The 9,596-nt window shown below is 53.4% G+C and overlaps 1 protein-coding gene across 1 annotated transcript; it reads left to right on the forward strand.

Moving 5' to 3' along the window:
- Positions 1-793: 793 nt before the first annotated feature.
- Psmg3 (proteasome assembly chaperone 3) lies at positions 794-4,419 on the forward strand. The gene is made up of 2 exons (XM_059249312.1): positions 794-1,486; positions 3,932-4,419. The coding sequence occupies exons 1-2, from the start codon at positions 1,271-1,273 to the stop codon at positions 4,082-4,084; spliced, it is 369 nt and encodes a 122-aa protein (XP_059105295.1). The 5' UTR covers positions 794-1,270; the 3' UTR covers positions 4,085-4,419.
- The last annotated feature ends 5,177 nt before the right edge of the window (positions 4,420-9,596 follow it).

Below are 9,596 nucleotides of genomic sequence, written 5' to 3' on the forward strand. Positions count from 1 at the left end.
CCCAGAACTTCGAAGGCAGAAGCAGGGAGATCCCTGTGAGTTCGAAGCCAGCCTGGTCTACATAGTAAGTTCACAACAACCAGGGCTACCCTGGTAACCAGAGATACCCTGTCTCAAAAAAACAAACAAATAAATAAATAAAACAAGTTATATATATAATGGTATTATGGTGCCTTAGCCAAAGCCAGGTACACACCAAATGAAAATAAATATCGGGGCTGGAGAGATGGATTTAGAGGTTAAGAGCACTAGATGCTCTTCCAGTAGTCCTGAGTTCAATTCCCTGCAACTATATGGTGGCTCACAACCATCTATAATGAGATCTGATGCCCTCTTCTGGCGGGCAGGGATACATGCAGACAGAACACTATACATAATAAATAAATAAATCTTAAAAAAATAAATAAATATAAACCGGGCGGTGGTGGCACACGCCTTTAATCTCAGCATTTGGGAGGCAGAAGCAGGAGAATCTCTGAGTTCGAGACCAGCCTGGCTACACAGACATAAACCCTGTCTCGAAAAACCAAAAATGAACAGAAAAGAAATATTAACTATTATGGCCATCCCACTCCACAGCTGGGACACAAAGGCCCCTACACTGGGGTTCAAGCACCGCCCCCGGGGTCCTGAAGCTCCTAGACCTGGCGGCTCAGTGTCGTCTCCTTTGCAACGCGGAACCTAAGGCTCTGGGACTGCGGCGACCCACGGACAGGACCAAGGACCGGAACCGGAAGTTCTCGGCCGGCACTTCTGCTAAGTGTGTGCTGGCGCCGTTTACCCGTGTTCCTTTTTGGCGCCGTTGATGTGGTGAGCGCTGGTTGCTGCGGGTTTTGGTCCCGGCTGCAGTCGGTAGTGCCCCAACCGTCCCCCGCCTGCGCGGTCGGGGTTCCCCGGTGAGCTCGGCCGTTTCCCTTCTCCTGGTATCTACAAGTAGGGGACTGCGGGGCGGGAGATGGGCTGTAATCGCAGGCAGTGTGGCTGGACAAAGACACTAACAAAAGCCTGTCTGAGCATGTGCACACTTGGTTTTGAGTTGGGGCCGGGCATTAAGATAGCATCTCCCCCAGGTAACCCAGGCTGGCCTCGAACTCGGGATTCTCCGGCCCCGGCCTCCCTTGTGCTGGGATGACAGGCATGGGCCACCACTTGCAGCTTGGAATGGGCTGCTTGATATTTCTGCCCTGGCTCTCCAGGTTGTATCTGACTCTGTCTGCTCCCTCCCTTCTTTTTGTCTTTAAAACTGAAGCCTCCACTGAAGGACAGGACCATGGAAGGCAAACCAGTGGTAGTATCCAAACAGAAGACAGAAGTGGTATGTGGCGTGCCCACCCAAGTGATCTGCTCGGCCTTCAGCAGCCACATCCTGGTGGTGGTGACCCAGTTCGGGAAGATGGGTACACTAGTCTCCTTGGAGCCCAGCAATGTGGCCAATGACATCAGCAAGCCAGTGCTGACCACAAAAGTCCTCCTCGGGCAGGACGAGGTAAAGGGATGGGAGAACAATCTTTTCAGGTGTCATTTGTCCGTGGGGTGTCTGATAGGCACCCCTCCATACACACCCAAGGGCACAGTCAGCATTCTCCAGGACCTTTCAGATCTGAGGGTGCCCTGGAAGCCCCTAGTGATGCTTCTCCAGCGTGTCAGCATTTTACTCAGCCTTCAGTGGAGGTATTGATTTTGTGACACAGCCGTCTGCTCAGTGTGACCCCGTCTTGATGGCTTTATGTTAATCAAGGCTTATGTTTATGTCTGCTTCTTGAGTCCTGACCGCATTCCCCTTTGCAGGCATGTCTGTCTGGATTGGGGGTAACCAGAGAGATGGTGTGCAGAGGCACCAAGGGAAAAACTTAATGATGCTTCATCAGCGGTTTGTTATGTCTGCTGCGCGCAGTCCACTCAGCGCTCTGAATCACTGTTGCCTTAGCTTCCCTGGAGGTGATTTAGGGAAGGTGTGGGAAGCTGGTCTGGATCCCTGGTGGGTGCTTAAGGAGAGCGTCAGGAAAATACTGTCTGAGCCCATGTGATTGTGCATGCCTGTAGTCCTCTCACCTGAGAGACTGGGGCAGAAGGGTTGCTACAAGTGTGTGATCAGACTGAGCTATGTAGTGAGTTCGAGGCCAGCTAGGCGTAGACCCTCCTCTCCTCCCTTAAAAAACCAAAAACCAAGGCTAGAGAGGTGGCTCAGCAGATAAGAGCACTGACTGTTCTTCTAAAGATCCTGGTTTCAATCCCCAGCACCCACACAGTGGCTCACAACCATCCATAACTCCAGTCTTAGAGGATCCAGCACCCTCCTCTGTGGACACTGCACAGACATGGTACACTGTCATATAGGCAGGCAAATCATCCATATACACAAAAATAAAAAACAGCCGGGCGGTGGTGGCACAGGCCTTTAATCCCAGCACTAGGGAGGCAGAGGCAGGCAGAGCTCTTCAAGTTCAAGGCTAGCCTGGTCTACAGAGCAAGTTCCAGAACAGCCAGGGCTACACAGAGAAACCCTGTCTCAAAAAAAACAACAAACAAAAAACCCAAAAGCCACTTGGTATGGTGGCACATTAGTGTGGTCCCAGCACTTGGAAGGGAGCAAGAGGTTCAGGGTTTCAGTTTCTACCATTTCTTTTTCTTTTTTGGTTTTTAAAAACAGGGTTTTTCTGTGTGGTCCTGGCTGTCCTGGAACTCACTCTGTAGACCAGGCTGGCCTCGAACTCACAGAGATCCACCTGCCTCTGCCTCCCAAGGGCTGGGATTAAATGTGTGTGCCACCACCACCTGGCCAGGAGTTCAGTTTCATTCCCAGCTACATAAGGCCAGTGTGGGCTACATGAGACTCTCTATTAAAAAGGCAGGGGGCGCCGGGCACACACCTTTAATCCCAGCACTCGGGAGGCGGATCTCTGTGAGTTCAAGGCCATCCTGGGCTACACAGTGAGTTCCAGGAAAGGTGCCAAAACTGCACAGAGAAACCTGTCTCAGGGAAAAAAAACAAAAACCCAAAAAACAAAAGGCAGGGAGCATTGAGATAGCTGGGGGGGTAAAGGCATTTGGCATGCAAGCCTGTGTTCAGTTCCCTGAACCCACAGCCGAAGGAGAGAGCAAACTGCCACAAGTTGTACTCACTCACTCACTCTCATACACACAATATATTTGTTTGTTTGTTTGTTTGTTTGTTTGTTTGTTTGTTTGTTTTAAGTGGAGACTAAATAGCCATATGCATCAGTGCACATCTTTAATCTTGACACTTAGGAGATGAGTGTAGGCCCAATCTACATAGCAAGTTCCAGATCAACCAGGGCTACATAGTGAGCTCTTGTTTCTTTCTTTCTTTTTTTTTTTTTTTTTTTTTGGTTTTTCGAGACAGGGTTTCTCCATGTAGTGCCTGTCCTGGAACTCGCTCTATAGACCAGGCTGGCCTCGAACTCACAGAGATCTGCCTGCCTCTGCCTCCCGAGTGCTGGGAGTGCTCATCTACATAGCAAGTTCCAGCCAGGGCTACATAGAGAGGCCTTGTTTTAATATTAAAGGAAAAAAAGGGGGGTATGGTTGCACACATTCCCGGTGCTGGGATGGCAGAGGCAGAAGGATCCTGGGGTTTACTGGTCATGCAGTCTGGAGAATTCCAGGTCACTAAGAAACCCTGTTTCAAAGCAGATGAATGGTGGTCTATGGTTGATACCCGGGATTGTCTTCAGGCCTCCTCATACCCACGCACATGCACACACTCTTTAAAACAAACAAACAACAAAACTGGGTATGATAGCACATTCCTGGAATCCCAGCACTCAGGAGGCTGAGGCAGGAAGATCGCCATGAGTTCCAAGCTAGCCTGAGCTACAGAAATTAACAACCTGTCTTTAAAAAAAAAAAAAGAAAGAAAGAAAAAAGTGAGGTCTCCCCCACTCATGGTCCTGTCTCCCCACTTCCCCAGCCTCTCATCCATGTCTTTGCGAAGAACCTGGTAGCGTTTGTATCTCAAGAAGCAGGAAACAGAGCCGTCCTCCTGGCCCTGGCTGTAAAAGACAAGAGCATGGAGGGCCTGAAGGCCTTGAAGGAGGTGATCCGGATGTGCCAGGTGTGGTGACCTGCAGTCAGCAGGACATGACAGTCGGACATGACAGATGGACGCTCGGCGGGGTCTGTGAGACCCATCTTTCCAGCGCCAGGACAGTCAGGCGGAGGCGCATTCTCTGGCTTTAGCCCTTGAAGCCGGAAACGAAACGACATTCAGATCTCAGGGGACTCTCCCCGTGTGGCTGCAGTCTTCCACCTGCGGCCCTGGAAACGAGTCTGGGCCGCAGCAGAGGCACCTGCGGCGTGGAAATCCGCAGCAGGTTCTGGGGACTGGCGGCCGTCAGTGTGTGTGCAGCAGCACTTGTGGGGAGACTTTTTCATTAAAAGTAAATCTAAATTGCCTGACTAGCCTTGTCAATGATGCTGAGAGCTTGTGGTCATGTGTCGAGGTTCACTTCAGGCCACCTGAGGTGGGAGGAAAACCTGTTTGTCAAAACCACAGCACATGGTTGCTGGCGTGTGAGGTAGGTCCCAGGCATGAGTTCAGCCAGCACTGGGTACTGGACATGTGGCAAGCGGAGGGAGCCAGGGGTGGCCATGCAGATGGATTCCCTAAGGATGGGGTGGATGGGAAATCCATGGGTCCGTGCGGGGCACAGGAGGCCAAAGATCGAACCTGGGCTCAGAGAAGAGTAAGGGTTCTGAATCAAGTTGGGGTCCCCCCCCCACTTTAGAAATACTTTCAAAGCTCACTGCAAGGGTTGGGGGCCAGTACTAGGCCTTGACATTAGGCTGGCATTTATGCCAGAGTTGACCTGTCGGTGCCCATTCCTCTGTAGGGTGGTATCCCGGGACTCCTGGGGTCTCCTGCCACGGGAGGAGATGGGAGTGGGGGGTCCTGATCACAGCAGCGTGGGAATTTCTGAAGCCTGATAGTGAATCTGCTGATAGTCACCAGTGGAGAAGAGGCCAGAGAGAAGCCAAGTAGAAATCCGGAATGGAGTGTAAACTGGTGCCTTTGCAGGGACCAAGGATATCACCAGTGTGCTCAGGAAATGGGGATGCAGTTGCCGACTTGGCCTCTGAACCAAAGGTCCAGGAGCGCCCTCTAGGTCCGATGGTGGGCAGTGAGCGTGAGTGGCCACTATTCACTTAGAATGAGTCGGGACTGGCGAACCTCAAATCCTGATGCATGTGGAGGTCCAGAGACAGCTGGGGAGGGCCGTAGGCTGAAACCAGCTCAGCTGGGGTGAGAGTGGGGAGTTCTGCCCGTGTCCCAAAGCCTCTGGCAGCCCTGTGCATGCAGCTTCCAACCACCACCCTGTCTGCGCCCCCACCCCCGGCAGGCAGCTCTCCCACACAGCTTTGCTCTGTCCATCCTTGCCCAGACCCTAGTTCCGCCTCTCCTTTATGTCCCCAGGGTAGACTGGTGTTGGGGGCTGGCAGCTCCCACCCAGGTGCCCCCTCTATAACCTCTTACCCATCATCCCAGTTGCCACCAGCCTCTGGAGAGCGTGGACCATCAGGAATCTCATAGGCCACGAAGAGGAAGGACCAGTGTGGGGTACAAACAGCTGGCAGATCCAGCCAGGGCAGGGCATGCTCAGGAGAGCCCTGTGGGGTGGTGCTGTACAAAGGTCTCTGTTTGGTATCAGCCTGTGATTATTCAGATGAATGACCAACCAGCAAGTCCCAGCGTCCCTGCCTTTTAGCAGATAGAGATCACCCTGGGTGGAGCTCGAGGCCAGGTCCAAGTTCAGGTTTGTGGCTTTGGTTTTCTGATTTGGTCCCTTAGCAGACAACGGAGCCAGCTCAAATGGCCCATCCGGTGACCCATTACATCCCTTTCAACAACCTGTTCCAGACACCTGTGCCCCCAGAGAGGCCACGCAGCAGCTGGTCCCAGGTGGAAGAGATGGGATTTGAGTGCAGATGGAGCATCCAGCCACCAGGCCCTTTAACAGCTCAGTCATCAGCCAATAAGGTTCAGGGATGCTGGTTTTGCCTCCAGGCTTCTGGTCCTGGTTCAAGCGGTTTCCTTTCCAGCCATCTCCTTGGGTCCTCCACTACCCCAAAAAGCAAGTGATGGGGACACTTGATCCTCAGGAGGGTCAGAGTGTATTCCATATAAGTGACAGCTGGGAACATAAAAGCAGCTTCATTCACTCCGTCTGCAGGACTACAGGCTGCCTGCAGCCTTGGGAAGGGGCGCTGAAACTGACCTGTAATTGAACCAGCTCCCTCTCCAAGCTGGGCAGTATTTACGGCTGCTTGGAGCTGTCTGGAGCTGTCTGGTAGCCATAAAACACAGACCCATACCAAATGCCTTAATTGTCTAAGCCGGTGCCCCGTGCCCAGATCTGCTGTGTATATCAAGCAAGGCTCTACCGGAGAAGGGACCTGGCCAGGGCTTCCTCTGTCCTCTGCTGCCACCATAACTCAGGAGACAACTGTCACCCCGAAGAGATCCACAGCATCAGCGATTTCTGGGTGAGAGGTATTTCTGTGGATAGAGGGGCTGCACGTGGCGTACACCTGAGTTAGGTCTGTAATCAACTCCTAGCACATGTAAAGCATGAACATAGATGACTCTGCCTGTTACATGCTACAGGGCAGGCTGCCTCCCACGGGCCGTGCCTTCACCATCCTGAGGTCTTTTTGCAGTTTTCTGCTGAGATCAAGCAGCCTCCCCAGTGCCTAGGACAATGTGCTCTCGCTCAGGGGTTTACTTGGCACTAGCGATCAAGGGAAGCCTGAGGTGGCTGTCCTCGGGGGTCCCTGCAGGGGCCTTTCTGGGAGCTTGATCAAGCCCCACCCTGCTCCCTATAACCAAGTAAGCAGCACACGGGGCACACTAGTGAGCTGTACTGGCTTGAGGTCGAGGACTGGAAGTCAAGAGTCCCAGAGCTGGGATGAAGGTTTACCAAGCTTGAGTACTGGAGTTCAGATCTCCAGAACCCATGTAAAAAGCCAGGAAGACGAAGCAGTTGCCCGCGATACACACACACACCACATACCAAAAAAGGAAAAGACAAGCCCTGAGTGAGCAGCTGGAGCGGGGGCCAATGGTGAGTGATGTCAGGAGCCCACGTGATGCACAGGGTGGCTGCAGGGGCAGTACCACTGTGGCTTACAGTTTGCCATCACACATCGGGGCTTTTCTGTAGGGTCAAGAGTGCTAAGATCAGCTGGAGGTGAGAATAAACAGAATCTACAAGGACGGCAAGATGGAAGACCCCAGAGCCCTACTCAAGTGGAAGAAACCTTTAAATACAAGCCCAAGTAGGAGAGCTTGAAGAGAACTGTGCCCCAGGCCTCAGAGCCCACCGCAGAGTGGACACAGCATATAAGGCCACATGGATCCCTGAGCCCATCCCCACCACACAGACACAAGGGCCTGGAGAGTGAGGACAGACGCCTCCATCATGATGGACGGCTGAACACAAACCAAGGCATGGGGAGAAAGGGTGATTGGAAGGAGCAGGGAAATGGGGAGAGACCTCCAAGAGAAAGAGCCAGCAGGACCATCCAGAGCATGAGAAACATTGGGCATACCTCACAAATAGGACCCGCCTACAACTCCTCAAGGCCATACCAAAGATTTTTTATTACTTTATTTTTACATTTATTTGTATGTGTGGGCATGGATGTCTCATTGTATACATATGGAGGACAGTTAGAAAGGAAATTTTCTCCTACCATGTGGGTCCCAAGGACCAAACTCAGGTCATCAATGAGCCTTCTTGCTGGTCCCAGTACACAAGATTCTGATAGCACCCTGACCCGCCCACTTTCAAAGCTCTTCCATGTGCCTGGATAACCATGGTAGACACTTACTTAGCCCCTGTCTCCTGTTGCCAGCATCGTGTGACAGATATAAGTGACCTTGATCAGTGGTTAGAAGTGAGGTGTGCCTTCAGGTGCTTCAGAGATGAAGAGAGAGAGAACTGTGTGGATAGAGGGGAAAGCTGAAAGTCATCCCTGCCCCTCGGTACATACATGTACCTGGCATTGTGACCCTACCTCAGAACCCAAGTTGGACGTGGAGACCAGCTCCCACTGGTCTCATGGGTTCATGGTCACAAACCTGTCTAGACATCAGCAGCACCAAGGACTAGGCCTGTGGACACCCTTGACCAGGTCAGGGAAAGAAAGGCTGGTCCCAGAATCCAGGATGGCAGAGGGTGTGGCCTGGTGAAGGGTGTGTTCCAACAAGGCTGTTGGGCAGGCAAGGCAGGCCGGGCAGGACTAGGAGGAGTTTCAGGGCCTCCGTGAAGCCATGCTCAGGCGGCAGCAACAGTGTCCACGGGGCCTGGGCTGCCCCAGCTGCTGAGAAGGAGGCCAGAAGAGGGCTGGAGACCTCACTGAGGCGGGACCTCCTCGGGCCGGAAACTGCAGAGTGTGTACTGAGCAACCAAAGCAACGCACCAGCCCGGTGGTCCCTGCCAGCTGCCCAGAGCCACCAAGGAGGTGAGCTGTGTGGGTGTGAGTGTGTGTGCATGTGGGGCCGGCTCAGGGATGGAATGGTGTCCAAACTGCGGCCCCATGACACCACCAGGGTGGGGGAACACTTGCTGCCAATAATCAGAGCATCACGTCCCCCATCCAGCCTTCTCCACCTGTGTCCCTACTTACTAAAAAGGGTCTCAGGCCCAGGGCAAGGCTTTGCCCATCTCGAAGTGGAAGGGCCCCCAGGTCCACACCCAAGCCTGGCATCTGGCTGTGGGGCAAAGTCAAGCACGGACAGGCCCCGACAGATTCCCCAAAGACTGAAGAGGTGGGTCTAGATATGGAGGTGGGTACAGGAGCAGGGAGGGGGCACAGTCGGCCGAAGGTGTGAGGCACAGTGTCCACACATCATTAGGATGGTCCACCACGGGATCTAGGGCCACTGGGCACAAACAGACTCTAGTCATCCCCATGAATGGAAGCCAGGGATCCACCTGTACTTCATCTGACACCAGGGCAGTTGAGCTGATTGGGCTTTGATTTCCAGGTCCTCATTGGCCTGGCTAGAGGGCCTGTAGCCACCTGAGATTAGCAACCCGAGTCTCCCCGACTCCAACCCCCCTGAGTGTCCAGACCCTCTGTGGAACCATAAACAGAGAGATAAAACAGCCTGGGGAAACTGAGGCAAGGCTTGGTCGTGTTGACTTGTCTGGGCCCACCTCCCTTCCTCCAGGCTGTGTCCAAGTGAGGGGCCGCAGCGGCCACCATGAGGCACTACATACACATTGTAGACTCCCAGGCAAGTATACTGAAAGTCTCAGCTGGAGGAGGCATAGGCAGAGGGAAGGAGTGGCTGTGGGGGGTCCCCAACATGGAAAGCCAACAATCTGGACTCATCGCCCAGCCTTCCTGGAACCTGTGAAGAGGGACACTCATGGCCTCTCAACTTACCTGAGCACCTTGACCCACAGGGAGCTCCACCCTGCCACGCCTCAGGTGTGGGTGTTAGTTGGCTCAGGGCCAGAGCACTGGCAGAAACAAACCTCATTGGCCAGGGCTGCCTGTCACCCAGTGGACACCGGCAGGGGACCCGGATGATCTGGAGGCCAGCCTGGGGCCACTGGATGCCAAGA

This window comes from Peromyscus eremicus, chromosome 23, assembly GCF_949786415.1.
Source record: "Peromyscus eremicus chromosome 23, PerEre_H2_v1, whole genome shotgun sequence".
Lineage (NCBI taxonomy): Eukaryota > Metazoa > Chordata > Mammalia > Rodentia > Cricetidae > Peromyscus > Peromyscus eremicus.

Coding starts and splice junctions, on each gene's coding strand:
- Psmg3 (XM_059249312.1), top strand. CDS start 1,271: ATGGAAGGCAAACCAGTGGTAGTATCCAAACAGAAGACAGAAGTGGTA. Junction 1,487..3,931: donor TCCTCCTCGGGCAGGACGAG/GTAAAGGGATGG, acceptor CCACTTCCCCAG/CCTCTCATCCATGTCTTTGC.